The following is a 23,203-nucleotide window of genomic DNA, read 5'->3' on the forward strand; positions in this document are numbered from 1 at the left end:
TTGTACTTTAGATTTTTGGAGCCGGACCCCTTACTGCACTGTATTCGAATGTTGTTCAGGATTATGGTACTTGGAGAGCTGGATATTTTTTTTTTGTAGTATTTGGTTTAAAAAGAAAAGTTTGCAAGCCACTGGTTTAAAGTCTCCAATAAATCTGTATGTTTTTGAAATACAGCCAGAAGTAGCCCTCCCCCCAAAAAAATCTAAATCAAAATTTGGAATTACCATTGACGTATTAAAAATTTCGTTAATTAATCAAAACAAAGTTAATGGTCAATAATAGCGTCCAAACATTTGCCCACCCCTTGAGCAGAGAGCTCAGAGATCCTCTGATCGATCACGTGACGGTGATTCTCGCGCTGCTCTTTTGAGCTTGTAGGCGTTTCCATTTGGTATGACGTCAATCGCGGCGGGCCAATCAGAGGGCTTCTTTCACCCACATGGCGTCCCGTTGCTACGCGGTTGTCACACTTTCTCCTCCACTTCGGAGCAGCGATTGGGTCAACTTCAGCAGCAGTCACCATCCGTGCGTGTGTTGAAGCAAAAAAAAAAGTGAGTAAACCTTTTGTTTTTTTAATATATAGCGAAACTTAAACGTGTTAATGTTGTGACATTTGAAGAACGTGTTACTCTGAGTTGTTGGGAGAGAGTAAAAGGGATTGGGAAAAAAAAAGTTCTCCACACAAGTCGTGCATAGGTTTAAAAAAAAAATGGAGGATAACTGACGAAGATTTTGCTGTTCTCGTGCCCAAGGTAGTTACACTGTGGACTTAAGTAGAAGTTAAAAACGTTTTTATGAACTTTTACTGACAGTTATTTCTGTACAATACTTCGCATAACTAGGTAGCACTGACCCAGACTCGTGCTATTTAAATGTGTTTTCTTAGTTTTGCTAACGTTCTCAACTGACTGACAACCAAAAAAAAAAAAAGTCAAAACGACAGAGGAGAAACTAAAACACCTCATCTTTTTGTGTCTTTTCAGATTACGTGGAGAATTATCACCAGAAAGGGACAGTTTAAAGGCTGGCAGAAGGCAGCACATTTTCCAAGAATCATGGCCTGTTATTATTGCCTAAGGTAGGGAGTAACAGTAAAAATGGGAAATTGACTTACAAAAATGCATACTCAAGCGAAGTACACTTGGTAGTATCATGATACAAGATCCCTGGAAAATGTACTTACATATTTGTACGTCATTAATTCCCACCACTTTTGTTGTGAGAGAAACAAACTCTGCAGTTAGAGCGCAGCCCACCTTCCGTTCAATCTCACTAAAGAGTTAAGCACTCCTAAGAACTGGAATACAAAAAAAAAATCCTATCAGTTTTTTTGTTTTGTTTTGGGGTTTTTTTTTTGAGGGGGGGGGGACTCCGGAGGCCTTTGCTCATTAGGGTCAAAGGTGAGACGGCCAATTATGCCCTGGACTAGCCGACAGCCAATGACGGAATTAAAAAAAAAAAACCTTCACACTCACATGCAGATCAAAGGACAATTTTTAGTCTTTTTTTTTTAACCTCCCACGCTTGTTTTTGGAATGTGCTAGGAAATCAGAATACCCACACAGGAAAGCCGGCGCCAAGATTCAAACACCAAACCTGGGAACTGTTAGGGATATGTGCCAATAACGTCAACAAGATTTCCACACAAAGTGAATGACGAGAACAATTTTGAGTCCTCGACGAAGCTTACTTGTTTTTGGAATGGGAAGAAGCCAGGGTGGCACAAGGAAAATCACTGAAACACAGGGAGAACATTCAAACGCAGCCGGGACCACCATTTGAAATCCAAGCCTCAGAATTGTGAAGTGGATGCGCTTTCTGAGTCAGGCCATGGATTGCAAATAGCATATTTATTAATGCTCCCTGGTTCATGTTCCTCTGTGTTTCTGTTGTGCCTGTTATATAACTTTGTACTATGGTTGACTTCTCAACCAAACAAAAATCTTGTTTTGTACGAAAAGTGTCTTTATTTGAACAATGTCCAGAATGTTTGGAAAATGAGAATTTTATAAGGTTGCTAAATAAGATGATGTATATATTGTGTCACTGTTCTGTGTAAACCTCTTCAATAAAAACGCATAGTTTACATTTGTATGTGGGGGATCTGCTGGGAGGTCAACTCATCACTGACGTTTAGCATGTTCAAGAATTAAAGTAAATGATTGGGAAGTGGGCGGCACGGCGGAACAGCCGTAGAGCGTTGGCTTCACAGTTCCAAGGACCGGGGTTCAAATCCCGACCCCGCCTGTGTGGAGTTGGCATGTTTGTCTGTCTCCATGTGCCCTGCAATTGGTACCCTGTCTCCGGCCCGATGACAGCTGGGATTGGCTCCAGTACTCCCGTGACCCTCGTGAGGATAAGCGACTCAGAAAACAGATGGGTAGATTGGCGTGTATAAAAATCTAAAGAACTACAATGTACATTGTTTTTATAAAAATTCTCCAAGGAACATAGGGTATTCTGGTTCGTCCGGTAAATTGTACATATACAGGTACTCCCACTTACCATAGGTAGTGTTTTCATAACACCACTAGAGGGCAGCAAAATATCTCTTAACTTCCCCATTAGGCCTTTCACCCACATCTCTGCAGGTTTTTCGAGGTTATATCATCAAAATACAATAAGAATAAATTAAAGGTGTTCGGCATACTGTAATTTGGATCACAGTTGATATCGTGGGGAATCGTCCTTAAGATTTTGGTGCAATGCAGAATATTCCTTTGAGAAAATGATCTAAAATATATCCATCCATTTTCTGAGCTGCTTATCCAGCCCTGCTGGAGCCTTTCTCAGCTGTCTTTGGGCGAGAGGCGGGGTACACTCTAAACTGGTCCACTGCCAATTGCAGGGCACATGGAACCAAACAACCATTCGCACTCACATTCACACCTACCAGCAGGCCAGAGTAGACTTTACACCGATCTGATGCCATTGATCGGTATTGGATGATAATAAGCATTTTATGATGATGGTCTGATCTCTATTAATGTCATAATTTGTCGATTCAATCAATTATGTCATTGATCAGCTGCAAAAAAGATATTTTCCCCGCAACGCCGTCGTGTACAGTATATTTAAATCCAAAAGCTAGTTTATTTTTAGCTGTATTGCACATGTTTTGACATAATACTGTAAATATCCAACTGCCGATAACATTGATTTTTAGACCATTTTTGAACAACTTGGTGCTGTTGGACAGCAACACGTAATGCCTGTCTTGTAGTACATTAGAAGACAAACCGGAGTACTCGAAGAAAACCTACACAGTCAAAAGAAAAAGCACAGGCGAAATGAAATTTGAACTGAGGCAGCAAAACTACCAAACTCAGCAAAATCAACAACCAAAATCGCACATTTCACTTTTAATAAACTATTGCAATCATTTTGTTTTGGTACCAATCATACACTTTTGGGGCGGGTGGGGGGGGAGGTGTGGAGGGTAAATTAAATAGTTGAAACTATGTTCATTGACTTCTGATTTCAAAATTACTTGTTCATCAATTTGTTTACATGTCATTACATGTAAACAAATGTGTAAACAAATTGACCAAATATCAGGTAAAAAATAAAATGAAAAGTTGGAATAATGTGATTCAAGTAAAAGTAAGATGAAGTCCTCCAGTTACTCAGGTAAGCAAGTTTTAATTGGGGCGGGGGAGTATTTAAGGGATGCACTTAGTAACAGGTGAGTAACTTCTTATTTATTTAATAATCACATTGAATGTCAAATAGAGAAAATAGGAATGAGCCAGTTCCGATCTTATCCAAAAATATCACTTTTATTAAAACAATCATTCTTATTATAGTCATAGAAATTAAGTGAAATTCCGTCACAAGAAATGTCCAAAAATTCTTTGTTTGGACTCATGAAACAACACAATAGCAGGTAGTGATTATTATATAATTGTTTAAAGTTAAAAATACAAGGATCATGCAATTGCCACCACAATGAAATGACGTAAAGGTGGCGTTTGTTTTTAACAAAATATGCTCCACCAAAAATAACGTTGCATTAAAATCACTTTAACATTTGCAATGTATTCAAATAGTTACTTAAGTAAATGTATTCCTTGCGTGAGTACTCAACCTCTGATAGTAATATAATGAGGTGATTATACTGTCAAATGTTTTCAGCCATAATGGCCCTCTGAATACAGTGTACTGACCAAAAAAAAAAAAAAAAAATGAGTTTGACACACTGAAAGTAAAAATTGTAGAAATGTTTTCGAATGCACTCGACTCTCTTTTTTTATATACAGGTGGGTCGGAACACACTACATTTACTCCTTCACATTTACATCTAAAAGTCAAGATACATTCTACTGAGTAAAATTATTAGTATTCTACTTAGAATTGATCTTGTAGTAGTTTTATTGCAACATACGGTTTACTTTACTCGAGTATTTGTTCCAAAACGATATTTCACTCCATTGCGATGATCTAGCTTCCGCATGCTACTTTTATTCTTGAATCATTGCACATTTTTTTTGTCTTTAGATTAAAACTACCACGCCAGGCGCTGTGTGATTCTTAAAACCGAACCGGTTTTTTTTTTTAATTTTAAGACTAGTCCACCCATCAAACGACGCAAGACAGTCACATGCCTGCAACAACACAAAATTACGTCACACTGGTAAATAACGTGCCAACGTGGCAGCCATGTTGGAAAGGTCGTCGTTCCCATAAAAGGCAATAGTGCGAGACTGTTTACATTTCACAGGATAAAAACAACAGCTTAAATGTATTGTATTATTTGTCTGGCACTGTCTGCCCAAACTTGGATATTCATTCCCTCTTATAAATTGAGAAAACAGCTTCCCATAAATTTCAGATGTTTTTGTTGCTGTCATATTAGTCCAAACTGTTTTATGGGTGTGCATCTTTTGAGGGACGTGCTAATCTCGCTTTCTCTCTCTCACACACACACACACATTGCACATACACATTTTATTGAGTTTCATTATTTCATTTGCCATTCATGCTCTGACAAATCAGAATTCACTCTCCATTTACTCAGTATTTTCATTTTTAACTTTCTAACTCTTACCCAAGTAATTTTTGGAAGGGGTACTTTTTTACTCTTACTTGAGTCATTCAGCCATTTTCCTAGCTGCTTATCCTCTCGAGGGTCACGGGAGTGCTGGAGCCTATCCCAGGTGTCATCGGGCAGGAGGCAGGGTACACCCTGAACTGGTCGCCAGCCAATCGTCGGACACATAGAGACAAACAGCCGCACACACAATCACACCTAGGGGCAATTTAGAGTGTCCAAGTAATGTATGTTTTTGGGATGTGGGAGGAAACCATGTACCTGTAGAAAACCCACACGGGTGGGGTGGGATTTGAACCCTGGTCTTCAACTTTGAGGCGGATATGCTAACCAGTTGCCCGCCATGCCACCAACAAAACATGCTAATTGATGAAATGTGATTATTCAGCTATTCCTTTTTTATCTTGAAAACGATGAAACCAGATGGTGACACTGGATTGAGACACTCCTGCAGTGGCTCCGCTGTGTCTTCAGACCAAAATGTCACGATCCTAATCTTGGTCAACTGCTGTTGGGGGTCTCAAATATAGCGAAAGTAAAAGTAAAAACGGCATCAGAAAGATAAATATTGAAGTATTTATACTTCGTTACTTCCCACTGATGTCACAGTCTTTTGAGTTGGGTGCCTGCTGTTCCATCAGGGGCCTGTTGGTGGACTAAAACACAGAGGAGCTCAAGGAATAAAAATCATCATTAAAAATAATGACTTGAGTAAAGTACAGTTCACTTTGGTACCAAGATACCTAGAAAAATTACTGGACGTACAGCAATGAGGTGTTTGTTCTTGGTAACTTTCTTCCATTGTTGTTCTTACAAAGGCTGCACTTGCGGTGCAACTGCCCGCCTTCCGCCCAATCCCACTCGAGACTGATCCGACAAATTAGCATAGACCCAATCAGGGCAGATATGTAAATGTTCTCCCTGGCTGGTATTGTCCCCCAACGCTCTTATGTGAACTTACTAGATTTTTACACTTCAGTTGCACTAGAAACGGCAGACGCTTGACACGCGTGTGGACAGAAGAGAAGAGAAAAAACTAGTACTTCGCCCTAAAGTGGATTTGGGATTGTATGTACAACATGACATTTGAGGAAATAAGTGGGGATAACTCTCAAGAAAGGTAAGATTTTTGCAGCACTTCGGCCCTCATATTTTTGCTTTGCTGCGTGCACGGATAATCGCCGGCCGGCTTGTGCGTATGCAGACGCGACGAATATGTACATTGCGACCCAAAATAAGGATATCAAAGTATTTTCTAGCATCTGGTGTACTTTATTACCTCAAGCGACGACGCGAACGGCTTGAAAGTGGGGAGACGGTCCTGTGCGTGGACGCGTTAAAAAAAAAAAAAAGTGCTAACATCTGCCTGTTGCGTTTGCAATCGTTGCGAATGAGGCATTCAAAGACATGAAAAGATGGGCTTTAAAAGAGGTGACTTAGCAGGCGGGTGTACGAGAGAACTTTCATGTGCCTGTGTGTCTATTGTTGTTAATCAACTTTTTTTGGTGCTGTGTTGCAGAATGGATTCAGTGGCGAAAGCTTTGGAAGAGGTCCTGATCAGAGCCTTACCTCAGGGCTGCATAACTGTGGGCGTCTATGAGGCGGCCAAGTCCCTCAATGTGTAAGTACAAGACTATAAACTCCAGTCACACAATGTTTTTATTTTATGCACGTCTACTTTTATTCATTCTTTTCCAATGGTGCTGTGTGTAGTTTTGCACAAGCTTTTTTTTTTTTTTTTTTTTTTTTTTCTTGGGTCATTGTGTAACAATCGTCTATTGTCATCTTTTCCTCGCCAGGGACCCTGACAATGTGGTGTTGTGCATCTTGGCGGCCGATGACGACGACGAGATAGACGTGGCCCTGCAGATCCACTTCACGCTCATCCAGGCTTTCTGCTGCGAGAATGACATCAACATCCTGAGAGTGAACAACACCCGGCGCCTGGCTCAAATCCTGGCGGCCGGAGGAGGCGGCGGCGGAAGGCAGAGCGGGGGGGAGCCCATGGACCTGCACTGTGTGCTTGTCACTGTAAGTACACGCCGGCTGCTTTTTACTTTCACTTCCTACGTTTGGAAGCAGATATGTGCACTTTGTACTCAGTATGGGTCACTGTTGTCATTCATTCTCACTGATGGGGAAATGACTGTTGAGGTTTTCTTGGAAGATGTTAAGCCTCTCATTAGCTAGCGAGAGCAGTTCTCGCTTGAGTGTTGGCGTGGGACCTCGAATTGCAGGCACACCCCAACCACAGATGATGGTGCTGTCTTGGGATCGAAAACAACAAGTTATTAAAGGACAACAATGGTTTGGGTTAAATGAGTCATGTTAATATAATTGTGGTGAAGCTACCTCAAGGTCAAGTGAGGCTATGGTCTGTTTTGTTATCAAAACAATTTGTCTGGAATTGAAAGGACAGCGTAACTACGGAGAGGAAAAGTCAACAGAGGTTGAGATTTTGATTTGCTGATTGAAACTTTTGGCACTTGGAGGAACGTGAAGCAAGGATGCACTCATGATAATAAGAGATGCATAAGATTCAGAGAAGTGAAGATAGTCCCCATTCCCTTGTTTAGGATGTCTTTCAAGTTGTTGTGTGCAAAAGTGATTCTTGATGAATGTGATAAAGCACAAAATTCTTGGGTCTTGAAAAATTGGCTTTTATCTCTGAAAGAAAAAAAACACCCACATCATTAGCCTCATAGCATATTTGCCCAAGTCATTTCTTCACAAACCAGAACATTCCAGTTGCCTCGATTCAATGTTTGCATCACCTGGATAACCAAAAATCTACACTATCCCAATTTTTCATCATGCATTCATACAGAAAGTTGCAAGTATGCTATTAGTCTAATGACATATGGTGACATAAGATGGATATTTTCAGATATAGTAAAATCATTTACATTTTTGTTTGTTCGTTTGCTCACTTTGGCCAAGGTATAAGGAGCAATTTTTTTTTTTTTTTGGGGGGGTGTAAAAATTAATATTTACTTTTTGATCATAAGTTCATTTCATGGTTGTATGTATGTTGTTTCATGACGTAGAATTAGCCAGAGTCTCTCTTTACACAAGTATCTTTTTTCTAGATATGTACTATGATTTTCTTTTGAATGCATTGTTGAGGTTTGGACTCTGTATCAGCTGATACTAAAAATCAAGTGATTTGACCCGAACGTGGGGGGTGGGGGGCTAGAGAGAACATGATCAGGACATCCTTACTTCCGCTTAAGTACAGAGTGTGAGTACTTTTGCCTTTACACAACAGCATAAAGTCCCAGTGAAAAGTCTTGACTCACTTTGTCATGCAATGAAGTGAGAAAATGTGCCCCAACTTTTAACTGGAAGGCTTCTTGCGTCACATGACTGAAACTAAGTCCCATGTGCGTTTCGGTAATCGCGCGCTTGACACTTTCCGCCTGTGACTTTCAAGGAATGTCTGTAGAGAGAATACCTCATTTGCCCCCCCCCCCCCCCCCCCCACACACACACACACACAGGCCACTTGTCCTTTTTGGTGCAGTGCATTGACTCAACTTTTCCTTTTCTTTTCCAGAGCAACGACTCGACCTCGTGGAAGGACCCGGCGTTGAGCAGGGTCAACTGCTTCTGCAGCGAGAGCCGTTGTATGGACCAGTGGGTGCCCGTCATCAACCTGCCCGAACGATGAAAGCCAAAGACGTTAAACGCATGAAAGGACGTTAAATGTTGCACGAGAGTGGCCGTATTAGCAGCTGCAGATCAAATGTTCCGAAGCACTACTCGGGTTGGATTGAAGAAAAAAAAAGAAAAAAAAAAAGACAGACCCTGTTATGTTGTTGGGATGAATTTTAAAAGGCAAAAAAAAAAAAAAAAAAGTGGGAAGGGGATTTCCACTTGTTTTGGGGTTAGTCTGTCTGTCGTGGCAAACAGGCCCGGTGTCGTCACGGGTGACGAAAATGGAGCCAGCTGGTTTGCTTTTGTTGGCGTCAAAGCCGGACGTGGCGCAGGCAGCAGGATTACATCATACACGAGCGCCGGTGTTGCTTCACGGCCTCCGTGACACGTTTCAGGAAAAAGCGGCGCGTCAGCCGGAAGCCTGAGCTGAACGAGGCCTCGCCGCGCGTCTCTGCTCAAACAAAGCACTTAAAACACTGGACCTTTCTTATTTGACCTAATATTTCATTCAACTGTTCATATTGATGTTGCTGTAATTTTGAAAGGGAAGGGCTAGTAGACATCCAGTGAAGCGTATATTTAATAATTCCTATGCCAAGCCAAGTACAATTGTTGTTAAGTTATTTTCAAATATATTTAAGTATATTTATGTTAGGTTTTCTTTTCTCTTTTTTTTCTTTTTTTTTTACATTTGCAAAAATCTTGACTGGACACACATTTTGATGTCAATAAAAAGTATTTTGTTCTGAGCCAATACCGTGTTTGTCCTTCCATTTACGGAAAATGACCGTTGTGACCTTTAGCACGCGGTTGTAAAGGGAGAAGTCACGTGCGGATCACGGGGGTCACGTTGGCCTCTGTGGCCTCGCTGCCATCTCTGAGCTAAAGAGAACAATAATGGTCCACGCGCTCTCCGCCGGGCTTGTGCGTGGCTCAGCACCACCGTGCTCATTCATCCGAAGCCTCCCTCCCCTCTTCCCCGATTCTCTCCTGATTCGTTGGCGGCATTCGCTTTGCATTCTCAACAGCTGACTTTCTTGGCGGAAGCACGCCGTGAATGCTTTGACCTTTTCACATGATCCAACACATACCCGGGCGGGACTTCATTCTTGACATATCCGAGGGAGTCCACCTCTTAATAGCCATTCTAGTTTTGCGAACCAAAGTTGGCTGCGCTGACCAAAAATGAAGAGGGAGGGCAGCGCTGTGGGCCTGCGGGGACAAAATCTAAATCTGATTTAGGCACAGAGAACCTAAAATGCACTACAACTTTTTACATGAATGGACTCTATGGTCCTCAGTCAGAAAGGGGTGAGGGGATGAGATCCTTCCCCAAGTGGAGGAGTTCAAGTATCTTGGGGTCTTGTTCACAAGTGAGGGAAGAATGGAGCGGGAGATCGACAGACGGATCGGTGCAGCGGCTGCACTGATGCGGGCTTTGTATCAGTCCGTTGTGGTAAAGAGGGAGCTAAGTCGAAAGGCGAAGCTCTCAATTTACCAGTTGATCTACGTTCCTACGCTCACCTACGGGCACGAGCTGTGAGTCGTGACCGAAAGAACAAGATCCCGGATGCAAGCGGCCGAAATGACTTTCCTCCACATGCACATGCTGTCCGGGCTCTCCCTTAGAGATAGGGTGAGAAGCTCGGTCATCCGGGAGGGGCTCAGTGTCGAGCCACTGCTCCTCTGCATTGAGAGGAGCCAGATGTGCTGTTTGGGGCATCTGATTCGGATGCTTCCTGGACACCCCCCTGGTGAGGTGTTCCGGGCATGTGCCACCGGAAAGAGACCCCGGGGACGACCCAGGACACGCTGGAGAGACTATGTCTCTTGACTGTCTTGGGAACGCCTCTGGATCCCTCTGGAAGAGCAGGAAGTGGCTGTGGAAAGGGAAGTCTGGGTATCCCCCCTGAAGCTACTTGCCCTGCGACCCGACCCGGAGAAGCGGTAGAAAATGGATGGATGGATGGATGGATGGATGGATGGATGGATGGATGGATGGATGGTATTTCTTCATTGCACTGTTCACATTGTGACCTCATAAGAGATCTAGAAAATACTGAACAATAGCAAGAGGTTGGTGAACAAAATACTCAAGTAAGAATCGTATGACTCAAGTAAGTCCTCCTAATAGTTACTTGGATGAGTAAGAACTCAATAAAAAAAAAAACTTTTTCAGTACTGAGTAACTCCTGATGTTCTTTTAATGTATGAACATCAGAGAGACAAAAATGCCAAATAGGAATGTGTAACATTGGATACTGCCCGACAATATCACTTTCAAAAATGAATTACATTTCTCATTTAGAAATTAAAATCAATACAAATTCAAATTTAGTCCCAGTGAATGCTCTTGAATTACTGTCCCCTTCTTTGCTTGCACTTGTGAAACAGCACAATCGGCTCACCACATTTGTTTTCTCAAGTTCAAAGTGGAGGTCTTGTAGGCTGAAATGTGGTCTTTTTTTTTTTTTAAGGCAGACACACATGACAGCCATGTCATACTGAAACTGTTGTTTTTCCCGAGTGTCTACGAGGATCACTCGCTCGAATGTTAGGCCACGGGTGCCTCATCGATCGGTGAGTCGCATGTTGTCGTTTCTTGCAATGTTTCTGCCATTCATAATGGAAAGGAGTCAGAAATGAGTATTCTTTATAATAGGAAGAAATTACTACCCAGCATTGACTTTGTCATTATGAGGCTTCAAACAGGGAACCAGCCAATGAGCTGAGAGTCTCACAAAGTGTCATCAGCGGTTTTGAACGGGGAGACTTGAGGAGTCACAGAAAGAAAAAGAAGTGGACGTACTTGGAAACCTTCTCGACTCAAATGCCTGTAGCAGATTTTGCTGCTCCGCTCCTGATTTGACAACAGAAAAAGTGCAGAAAGTACTGGAATATGAAAGTGAACAACATTTATAAAGACGAAGAGAAGGTCAAAAGGTTCGCAGCGTCGGAGTGTTGCAAATTGCAGCCAATCAAAATGCACGGAAGCCTTTACTTATGCTAAAAAAATGAACATTTTCTGATATTAAGCAAGCGAGACAAAAAGGGCCGCTGCGTTGACCCCAAAGTACACATATATTATATTTTACATCAATACTTTTTATTTACAATTTATAATGTTGGTGGGGCTGAAAAGTTGAAGCTTGTGGCCCAAATGTATGTTTGCAGTATGAATACATTCACGTGAATAGAAGTGAAATACTATCCATGTATACTGTATGCACACTCTGGCTATTTTTATAGCCAACATCAATTTTCTTTAGCATTTTCGTTAACTGTTCCTGTCTTTTTATGGTTTATTTAATGTAATAAAGTGCAATATACTTTATATACCATAATTTCCGGCCTACAAGGCCCAACTTTTTTCACACACTTTCAACCCTGCGGTTTATGCGGTGATGCGGCTAATTTGTGCATTTCTTTTTCTAACAGCCGCAACGGGGGCACTCGAGCGGAAAAGATAAGAATGAGACTGGTGGAATGTATGTACCGAGGAAGTGACTTTTACCGGCCCTGTTTGTGCTGCGCTAGCATTAGCGCAGTGCTAGCGTGCTGCTGCTATGTTACTGGCGCATCTCAGTGACATTTACCAGTAAGTTTTATTGTAACCGGCCCTGTTAGCATTAGCACTAGCGTTAGCATGGCGCTAGCATTAGCTGTAGCATTAAACTCTTTCTGTGTAATGTCTTTCTTGGTAACTATCCTGTGTTTCAACGTGGGCACTTGCGGCGTATGTACGTACCAAATGGTGTTTCCTACGTGACCTTGTCCGGTCTAATCGGGTTCGACCACATCGCGCACTGTGCGGTGGGTCTTAGGTTCATCTGGAAATTTCCCTCAATAGACCGACATCCCAAACGTTTTGTGGGTATTGTAGTATTGTATAGATGGGCTAGAACGTCTGATTCTGAAGGGAAGATGAGACTCACATTTGCATCCACATACAGTCCATGTTCCGGAAGTTACTGCAGCCAAGAGAAACAGCTACAAAAAGAAGAAAATACACACGTGGGGGATGAGTTAGTACAATGTCATGGAACAAATATGAGAACTTAGCTTGTAAATGTAAGTTATTGTTTAGTATAGACTGGCACTGATCATGAAGTCCATGTTGAAATCCGATGAGAAGAAGCCGATGGCACGGATGTGAATTAGTTGTAAGGAGCAGGACGGCGCTCCAAACGACTCGTGCCTTTGGCCCTCGTGCTCCTCCGGTGCTTTTCCAGCTGCGCCACAAGCAGCTGATGATGTCACCCGGTTGAAACAGGCGGGCAATCCCCGTCCCCCACCCCCACCCCCCCTCTTCGCAACGTGATGAGTCACCGTCACGAGAAGGTAGATTGTCTTGAAGTTGCACAATGCGGTCCTGAGGGATCACGTGACGCTTCGTAATGCAAAAACACCGTCCCTGTTACGAGATGGGAAAGAAAATTATGTTTGTTAGATTATGCCTAGCTGTGAATGTGAGTATCGATGCTTGTTTGTCCATATCCTAACATGGAAAGTTCTCATAGACATCACAGTAGTAAAAAATAGTCTACACACCCTTGTTTAAATGTTCAAAAGTAAACCACATCGAGGTCCATCAGTTCAAAACCTTTTCCGTCGTTAACATGTCCTATGACTAGTACGACTCGGTTGAGAAAAAAAGGAACGTTTCCTGAGAGGGAAGAAACAACTGAGATCATGAGGTTGCACAAGTGTGCACACCTTCTTATGAATGGGGATGTGGGTCTGATTAACTTCAGATAAAGTTCAAATGCTCCAGTAGGGTTTTCCTGATTTGTTTTATTTTTCCTGGGGTGGGGGCAAAGCTTTCTAGCCGACATCTGTATTTGGAACTGTTCATAACCTCGTCTCAGGCCCCCCCAAAACGCGAAGTCTATATAAACTGGCAACCATTCTTGGTGAACATGCATGTTTTGGGGGACTGTGGAAGAGAAAACCCCCTGGAACCGAGATTCAAACCCAAAACCTCTCAACCCTCAAATGTGGGGCAGAAGTGTAAGCCACTGGTCACCTCATATCTTGCGCATTCCAGCTTCTTCCTAATTAAAAAAAAATAAGCGCTTTAAAATACTAATCGAAGACTAAATTGTGTGTCAATGCGAGTGTAAATTGTTGTTTGTCCACACGTGTTCAAGTGGTTGGCTGTGGCGACCAATCTGGGGTGTACCCAATGTCTCGCCTGAAGTCATCCGGGATAGGAGTCTCCTCCTCCCGTGCTCACCCTTGACCCGAGTGAGGGTGGAAAATGGAAAATAAAAGTGCAGGCTCGTCAACATTCTGTCAACAAAAAGTCATCAAACGCTGAATGTCGGAGCCACCCATAACTTCAATGATGTGACGATTATGACGTGCGTGTGGGAGGCGTGTCGCTAAAAAGAGTCGACTCTGTGACGTACTGGCAATCTATCAAGGTACAATGAATTCTATTTCTGCTTTTATGGTGAGCCATTATCATGGTTTTCCAATAGACGGTGGCAGCACACTGGGCGAGCGGTTAGCACATCTGCTCGCGTGTTTGAAGACCCGAGTTCAAATCAGCCTGTGTGGAGTTAGCAAGTTCTCCCCGTCTCCGTGCGAGTCATCTCTGGGTACTCCGGTTCCCTCCTTCATCCCCAAAACATGCACAATAGCTTAATTGAAGACAAACTCGATTGCACGTAGGTGTGAACATCTGCCACATCCCCAGTTATAATAGGGTGTGCACTTTTGGAGAACAATATCTTGGTTTATTTTTAACTTCCCCTTTCAAATTTTTAAAACTGAAATTCAATTGCCTTGTACAGGTTAACAGTCGCAGTCGGAATGTTTCAAAGCGATTTATCTTGCTCCCGTTTTTCAGACCACAAAAGCCTGGAATTTGAACAGGGGTGTGTAGACTTTATACCTCCTGTTACATGCCGTCCATGTGAACTTGCCATGTGAGATCCAGCGGGTTGAAAATGTGCAGGACAACAACGCATTCGACACTGCAAAGCTACCACCCTGCAGCATATACGGAGGAATCGGGGGGCTAAAGTTTAAACAAACTCCGAGAGGTGATTTAAAAATAACTCCAAACAGCAAATACTCCGAAGCGGATTCCAAGAATTAGCCCGCCCCTGAGGCTTGTGGGCCTCTGCGAATCCAGCCGACTCTGTGTGAAAGGTTGCGTGGCGTGTGACTCAACGGCGTGAGGCCTCGGAGGAAAGGAAATCTTTTCGCGAGGGGGGTCATCCCACTCGAGACTTCCGGCGAAAGTCACTCCCAGAGTGTTTGCAAAATTGTAGGTCAGAGTTCATGTGCAGCTTTTTTTTTTTTTTTAATCTGTGAGCTTCCAAAAAAGGGCGGAATTCCAGTGCGTGATAAGTGTGCACTTTGAATGGGGTCCGCATAGTGTGAAGCGGGACTTGTGTTGCATAAGCCCGATTGTGGCGCACACAGAACGTGAAAAAAAATCAGCACATTCCTCTGCTTTAAAAGTCAAAGGTAAACGATACCTCAACATAAATAACTTGGGAAAAGATGGTTCCCACCAAATGTGTCATGATTTTTAGGGGCGGGGATGAGAGCGGGGTAATAAAAAAAAAAAAAATGCAACATGGATGTGAAAGTGTGAAACATCTATTTGGTGAAAATGACTTCTTGCACTCCACCCAAAACGTCTCTGAATATTTTTCCTTTATCAGAACACATCTCACACCACGCTGATGACACTCCTCATCAATGTAGAGCACGAAAGTGGAAATGAAAGGCAAATTCCATTTAAGGGCGGATTTGCACATCTAGTTTGCCATTTAAGGCTGCAAAAACTGCAGACCGAAAAAGGTTACTGTACAATCAACGTAGCATATTCTGCCAGAAAGATTTTAGAACCCTAGTAAGTAATAATTTGTTTATAAACACACTGCAGCACTGAATTGCGGAGATACAGTGTGAAACGGTTTGTCACCATTCAGGTTTCTAGATTTTCTGGTGTGGCTAAAATGGTCCTGTGTGAGCCGTCACGTTGTCGATTTTGTCCAGGTTGTAGTCAAGGTATTCAATTGATCATGGAGAGGGGAGTGGCCTCAGCACATTCAGAGGACACGCCCCCATTGTTTGAGAGTGGAGACAAAGTCTTGATTTGTCACATGTCACATTTTTTTTTTTTTTTTTATCCAGGGCAATTTTTTAGTCATTCAGGCTTGTTAACAACACTCCTCTCTGGTTTGTCAAACTAACATTTCATTTCAATTTTCTATTAGGAGCTGAAACAATTTAAAAAGCAACATGTCGGTTTCACTATAGAAGGAAGTTCAGTGTGAAAAATTCCACACTAATTAACATGATGATATGGCAACTACAGCCTTAATAATGCTTATGTAATCTGTATGAAACTGCTAAAGAGTGCCACTGACACCTAAAACATGAAATTTAGCATGTTGTTAACCCCCCCCCCAAAAAAAAAAATCAGCGGAAATGGACTTTGTTCACAGCATGTCCAAATGTTGCCCTATATCGATCTTGTCATCTCCCGCCACGAAAAATCTCTCGAGGGTTTTGCGTTGAACAAGAACCACTATGTGACATATTTTGCAGACACCTGCAGCTGCGGAGTCGAGCGTATTTACCTCTTGTTAATTACCTGTTTTTTCAGCGTATTTGCCAAAATGCCGGCTCGTTGTATAGCTGGATTTTGCTCCAACACTCGGGAGGATGCGTTCACTCTTCACACGTTTCCAAAAGACCCGGTTCGTTGTGAAAAATGGATTGCACAGGTGCAAAGGACATTAGCTTTGTGAGTTCCAAATGACAGATGTGTGTAGAGAGCTATTAGGAAAAAAAAAAAAAAACAATAGTTGTGGCAGGGGGGACTAATTTGTCTCTGAGTCTATACCATATGTTACGTGTGAATTTAGAATACATCCCCTTGGTCAAACCAGCAAAATATAACAAAGCATTTGTATTGCGTTTAAGACAATTTAATCACACACAAAACAATACAACACAAAACAATAACAAAATAGAAGTACAAAGACAGTTTAGCAGCGTGTAACACCAGCTAACTAGCCAAACAACGTATAGTCACAATAGTCAAATTCAATGTTCCAAATAGGCAAATGCTATTTCCAACGAATCTATATTCCGGAAATGTCAAAAAGGCAGTGTGCCGTCCGAAAGCAGAAGTAATAATAAAAAGCTGTCGACAGCCATCCTCGTCCTTATAGGAACATTCTAGAAATCCGCGTCCGACAACGTAATAGAGTCCTTGTATCAGAATGTAACGAAATATCAGCGTCTTAATAACTTCATAAAGTACACAAGTCAGGGGTGCTCAAGGTTTCGATGCGTTTCCCCTGACACGGAGGTGGGTCAGGCGGGGAGGCGGGTGGGCGCCTGTGGTGGTGGGGAGGAGAAAGGAGCCCCCACCCCCCCACTGGCCACCGGTGGCTGGGCACCCCGGAGAGAAGTAATAAAGTACGTAATAACTACAATAACAACATAGACACATAACACATAAATCTAGATTAATTCCAATAACGTCCACGATATTTCCTTGGCCCGACATGGGTCCTCCTGAGTACGCTACATCCACAAGACTTTTAAAACGGTTTGGAAATGGAACAATTATGGGCCAGTCATTTTGAATATTTGATCGGGTTCCTCGTCCTCGTCTGTTTGTCGGGGAGTCTGTTGTTAGTCAGAAGTGATGCGCATATCCTCTAAATATGGCTTGAAACGGAAGGGTAATATGGCCCCTGTTGCGTCACTCACTTCTGAGATGTTTTGTTCCTCGAAAAGAGCTTCATTCTCAGAAGGGGCGTCAGGAAAAATTTGAAAATCGCTCTCGTTCATCTGCCGTTGTATTCGGCACAGCGTGTTTTCAATACCAAGGAATCCCACGTGATGCCTGCACATGACGTGACTGAAAAACATGGCCGCCACTGGGATGGACCTTGTGTCGAGTCAGATTTACGCAACTTTGCGCTTTAATATAACGCTCCCAACTCAATTTTTCCAGCTGGTATTAATCAACAAAGTGATCAATATTATTTGTAGTTTTGATAACAATACCTATTTTAAAAAGTGATTTTCGGTGACAGTGGCACTTTAATGTCACGTTAGATGTCGGTTTTGATGTTTAAAATCAAGTTGTTCTGATGAAATGTTTCCACTTTTGCTTGTGGTAGTTCGAAAGGCAGCGCCACTGAATGCCGGGTCTGTTTCGCACATTTCCCCCAAAGTGGCCGAGCCCACCACAGGAAGAAAGGTGCCACTGCAGTCCGCTGGCTGGGAACACACCCTGCGCGCAAGCCCCCACGCCCCCACCCCGCTGCCCTGCTGCCCCCTCATCAGCACATTCCAACACAGTGACAGTGTAACTGCCACGCTGGATTGTACCACTGTTGTGCATGCACGCCGAGCTCAGGCCTCCTCCATATTGCAGGCCGAGGGGTTGGGGTGGGGTGGGGTGGGGGGGCATTCACTTCCCAGACACTTCATTAGGTACACCTGAGCAATATCCAAGGTGAGAAATGGATGCATACATTTTGTAAAAATGGGAAATATAATAAGGGTCAGTTAGAATTCACAACAAAAAGGGGGTGGAGAACCCCAAAGGTAGAAGTATGAAGTTCTTTTTTTAATTAGTCTCAATAAAAAAAAAAAAGAAACTAGAATTACAGAAAAAAATGTTTTCTTTTATATCCATTGATGTTCTGTACCCCTTACATTATGAGAATACAAACAAACAGCCGCACTCACAATCACACCTCGGGGAAATTTACAGTGTCAAATTAATTTTGCATGTTTTTGGGACGTGGAAGGTAACCGGAGTGCCCGGAGAAAACCCACGCAGCCACGGGGAGAACATGTGAGGCCAACCAGCTGATCCACCGTGCCGCCAATTGAGAAATTAATCTTAATTTTTTGCATCAGTACAGTTACTTTTCAACATTACATTTTTGAAGAAAATGTATCATTTTTAATTATATCATAATTTCTGGTACTTTAATATTTATCATTAATTTAAGATACAGTACGTAAATGATTGTTTCCCTTTTTAATAGCGCTATTATAATCATTCATCCATTTTCTGTATCGCTTATTCTCACTCACGAGAGTCATTCTCCAATTTTTGCAATTACTATCAGCATTATTAATTATGGTAGTGGTATAATATACTTTCCATTGCAAATTTTAATGATTTACCTTTTCATTTTGAAAATGTGCTCATGCATTTGTTGATTCAAGAACGCGTGCACAAAAGAATATATGTGTAAGCGGTAAAGTTTCAGACTCCATCATAAGAAATCTGGCGACGCAATTGCAGGTAAGAGTGAACCAGCGTCTTTCCCGTCATCTGCACGTTGCATGCAACTGAAAGAGAACAGAATCCAGGTCCTCCAGGTGGGCAGAAAGAAAGTGCGAAAGACCCAAGAGGCCACCGACAGAGAATGAAAACAAAGCCGGCCTTTTCCTGAAATAGTAACACGACTCTTCGGGAGCTAAAAGTGGGCTTTCTACATTTAAGAGTCTGCTTTGTGGTTTTTAAGAGCCGCGCTGAGAGGCTCAAGGTTTTTCCAGCCCCGTGTCAGATACAGTTAGGGCCACAAGTATTTGACTAGTATATACAGTACAGTATGTACACTCTTCGCAAAAATGGTGGGCTTTGCTGTTCTCCAAAAAAGTTTTTTTTTTTTTTTTTTATACAAACCCCACTGCCCCCATTTGAACAGAGGTGCGTAGACTTTTAGCTACTGTACATTTCAGTACCAGATGAGGAAAACCACACGACCATTAAGAGACTGCATTTCAAGCGCCAAACCTCTGACACAACACATCTTTATTGAGCTATTAGAACAATGACAGGAACATTTCACTTGCTTCATCTTCAGACAAAGACCATTATTATTATTATCATTATTATTATTGCCAATAATAATAATAATAATATTAATGAGCATACTCAAAAGTCACATTTGACAGTTATTCTATCAAATGGCACAGTTGCCTAATGGACAGAAATGATGACATTGGCAGTGGTAAGCTCAACATTTCTCAACAGCTTTTATAGGAATTATTGCAAATAAGGGAAACTGACTGTTTGTTAGAGACAATAAAAAAAAAAAAAGTTGTATAACAAGAATTGCAAAAAAGAGAAGCACCGGGCAAGTCGAACGAGATAAGAGTTTTTGCACCACACAGAATAAGACACAAACATGGCACTATTGTTATACATGACTTTCATCCTGTAGATTTCAAAATGAAAGAAAAGATAGAAACAAAGTTCTCCCGGTACGTGTTCTTCAGAATATAAGGCAAGCGCAAATAAGGCTGTCAAAGAGTGAGAGGACAAACGGTGCTTTCGGCCATCGTTTTTTTGTCCAATGAACACCAAAATCTCACAATTGACCCAAGGACGTGCACGTTTCCAAAAAACTGAACACAGTTCAGCACAAGGTTTGTCTTTTTTTTTTTTTTTTTTTGGCACCCTACCAAAGTGGTATCAAATTGGAAAGGATGAGAGGTGGGGAAAACATTGGGGCTCAGGACCAGGTGTGAGTTAAAAAAAAAATAAAATAAAAAACTTCTTTAAATAATACAATATTTTCTTAACTTTTTAAAAAATTGTACTTAGAATAATTTTAATTATAATTAGTAAACCAATAAAGTGAGATAAGTTTCATGTGTTTCACAGAAATGAATGGAAATGCTGTTAATCTATAACACCCCCCGCCCAAAAAAAACCATGTTTTTCACAAGAATTGTAGCCAGCACTACTGTACTTTGCTTCTCTGCGGAGGTTGCAAACACGGAAAATGTGAAGAGAAACCACGACTGTATCGCCCTTAAATTGCAAGGAAACCAATGTGAGTTGATGGCAGCCAGATATTATGGTTTTTCTCAGCTCAAGATTAAAAAAAAAGATTGGCTAAGTGATGGCTAATATCTTGAAAAAGTTGGAAGTCAAGGTATTCGTATCTCAAAGCACCACTAACTGTAATAAAATAAATCGTATAAACGTACGCAAAAGTATGTTGAGTGTATCCATAAAATGGGTAATTTTATTGATTATTTACATGCAATGTATTGAATGTATAAATAAAAAGGTATCATTCAAATGAAGCAATTTTAGTGGGGGGACGCTAAATGAATGCAATAAATAATACAGGATGCTGTCTGTTGATTGGTTGACAGAGAATAATAACGAGGAAAGCATTTGGATTGTGACAAAAATGTCCTTGTTTGTTACATTCATTGACGCGTCACACTGTGTTCCACCGTTATGATGTAATGTTTTTTTTTTTGCGGTGCACCTCAGTGACGAACGCAGCTGTCAGCTTAGCGCCTACATTGCAAACTGGAATCTGAGAAATACGCATAGACGGTCAGATTTTTACGATTTTTAACCTGAACTGCGAGTAGTGTTGGGAAATGCACAGCAGGCGCTTTGAAACGCTGCCTTTTTGGTTTGCTCCCGCTAGTTTAACGGCACAATTACACAGCATGTAAGCTGGCAAATGAATTTGCGTGCTGAAATCATTTATGTTCTGAATTTGACATACGGACAACTGTTTTCAGTGAACGCTTGCTATATAGTGGATTTTCAAGTGATTTGTTTTTTTTAACGGCTTTTTACAATGTACTCCGAATTTAGAGTTGGGCATCTTCAGTAAATTAATACTGAGGTCGACTAGAAGAGATGTAGCAGGAAGTTGAGGCAGAAAAGGTGCCCTACAAAGCTCCAGTAAATGGTCCGTGTTTGCACAAAGATGTGCCTCAGTATGTGTTTCTGCTCCATGTAGCAGATATTTAAAAGTTTCAAATTGCTGTAACATCTATAATCGTTTTTCTACGGTGTTTTGCACGTGTTAGAATTACGCTAAGATATGTTTGTTGGATGAAGGTGCAGGATGTGGGTGAACATTTTGGTGTTCTGGCTGTCAAGGCAGCTTTGCCGATTTTAGGGAGTATTGTCGACAGAGTGACAGACACAAAGGAAAACTTTAAAGAGTCTGTTTTAAGTTGAAATGTTTTTAAAGTATGTAAAAGGGATACAATTTTTTTTTATTTTGTATTTTTTTTGCCGGATAACATATTTGTCAAGTTTATTTTAGACTTGCTGTCAAGATATCAATAAAAAAAATACCAATCCACTTGCTAAAAATTGTCTTTTTTTTTTTTCCTGTGGAGATTCTCAGTCATCCAGGTGACGGTAATCTGCAAAAATTAAATCAAGGCAACCGGACACTCACTATTGTGTTGTTTTGTCTTTAGTTTTTTTATTTTTTTATAAAAAAAAAAAGAAAAATTACTTTTATGATATGCTAAAGATATGATCTCTCACGATTGAAAGTTTTTACCTAGTGTGGGCGGGTCTAGAATGTATCCTTGTGATAATTGTGAGTTCATTGTATTTAATATCTAGAGCAAAGATAGAATTAGATTTTTAAAAAAAACTGAAAAAAAAAAAGAAACATTTGTGTGAACCTGACGTTTCAACCTGCTGATGACATCAATGTGGATCACACGGATTCTGGATTGTCAAGGACGCCTGGTAACTTTAGCTTAAGTGAAAAAACCCCGACTCTGAACCGGATGTAAAAAGGATGCCAGTCGAAACTGTTAAAGTACATTTTTTTTAAAGGGCTGCATGAACCCACCGCTGAGAGATAATAACAGTCGCTTTCCGATATGAGAACTCACTGAGCTGAGAACCAACGGTGACTCCAGGAAGTGCCTGTTGTCGTGTCAGTTCATGCAGCCAAAGGCTCGGGTACTGGTCACGGGAGCGGACCCAAAGAGCGGCACAGTGATTATAGACTTGAGTGTTGGTGTCGTAGAACACGGAACGCGGAACGTTTTGGAGAAAGACAAAAACAAAACAAACATGGTTGCGTCAGTAATTTGTTAACACAAAAAAAGACAAGCCCGTGGTAACGATATGATCACAGTCCACCCTTCACTCCTCCCGACAAACACAACACAGCAACATTAATAAGCCCAAAAAAAAAAAAAAAAAATCCGACCCATAAAGGTTGAGTGGTATTCCTCCCCTGCCCCCCTCCTACAATATAGTGCAGGGTTTTTTGTCCTTAAAGGGATTGTCTGAAGCGGGGATGCCCATGAGGAGTGGATCGTTTTTGGCGTGATCGTTGCAGTAAGTCATGAGGTCCGCCGACGCCTTGGATACCTAACAAGTGCAAAAATAAGCACATTTAAAGTCTAGCGAAAGAAAGAAGACCAGATCTGGCGCTAGGCCTTCGGAAAGTCATCGCATCGAACGCACCTTTATCCTTTCGATGCTGGCCTCTATCCTCAGCTGCTGCACGGTCCGCCTGGCATGGGCGATGTTATTGGAACTGTGAGCCTTTGAAGACATTCTGGGCATTCAACACTGGAAGACACGGAAGAAACGTTTTTAGGGTGGAAAATACCAACACTGTTCCCCAATGTTTATTTAGCCACGGCATATATTAGAAAAATATCACAGCATAATCTCAAACAGAAACTTTTCT

At 41.7% G+C, this 23,203-nt stretch overlaps 2 protein-coding genes across 4 annotated transcripts in view; one reads left to right on the forward strand and one right to left on the reverse strand.

The window, feature by feature from the left end:
• The first annotated feature begins 495 nt into the window (after positions 1 to 495).
• On the forward strand, positions 496 to 9,473 carry gadd45aa (growth arrest and DNA-damage-inducible, alpha, a). Of its 2 annotated transcripts, XM_061840103.1 has the most exons (5): positions 496 to 552; positions 985 to 1,079; positions 6,571 to 6,672; positions 6,851 to 7,082; positions 8,608 to 9,473. In XM_061840103.1, exons 2-5 carry the CDS (start codon positions 1,057 to 1,059, stop codon positions 8,719 to 8,721), a joined length of 471 nt encoding a protein of 156 aa, XP_061696087.1. In that variant the 5' UTR covers positions 496 to 552; positions 985 to 1,056; the 3' UTR covers positions 8,722 to 9,473. The 2 variants fall into 2 exon arrangements, with proteins under 2 accessions (XP_061696087.1, XP_061696086.1); XM_061840102.1 differs by lacking the exons at positions 496 to 552; positions 985 to 1,079 and adding an exon at positions 6,011 to 6,171 and having other exon boundaries at positions 8,608 to 9,472.
• Positions 9,474 to 19,510: 10,037 nt separating this feature from the next.
• Positions 19,511 to 23,203, reverse strand: part of gng12a (guanine nucleotide binding protein (G protein), gamma 12a) — a 51,067-nt gene continuing 47,374 nt past the window's right edge. For both annotated transcript variants that reach the window (XM_061839795.1, XM_061839794.1), the window contains 2 exons: positions 22,975 to 23,082; positions 19,511 to 22,878 (listed from right to left, as the gene is read on the reverse strand). In XM_061839795.1, the coding sequence (XP_061695779.1) occupies positions 22,753 to 22,878; positions 22,975 to 23,076 (228 nt within the window). In that variant the 5' untranslated portion in view covers positions 23,077 to 23,082 and the 3' untranslated portion in view covers positions 19,511 to 22,752. The remainder of the gene's footprint in view (positions 22,879 to 22,974; positions 23,083 to 23,203) is intronic.

The sequence above is a fragment of the Syngnathoides biaculeatus genome, chromosome 13, assembly GCF_019802595.1.
Source record: "Syngnathoides biaculeatus isolate LvHL_M chromosome 13, ASM1980259v1, whole genome shotgun sequence".
NCBI classification, from domain to species: domain Eukaryota; kingdom Metazoa; phylum Chordata; class Actinopteri; order Syngnathiformes; family Syngnathidae; genus Syngnathoides; species Syngnathoides biaculeatus.

Bases quoted from the DNA above. Each gene is read 5' to 3' on its own strand.
- gadd45aa (XM_061840102.1), top strand. From the start codon at position 6,122: ATGTACAACATGACATTTGAGGAAATAAGTGGGGATAACTCTCAAGAA. The intron at 6,673-6,850 runs GTAAGTACAAGA...TTTCCTCGCCAG, and splicing joins GCGGCCAAGTCCCTCAATGT to GGACCCTGACAATGTGGTGT. The intron at 7,083-8,607 runs GTAAGTACACGC...TTTCTTTTCCAG, and splicing joins TGCACTGTGTGCTTGTCACT to AGCAACGACTCGACCTCGTG.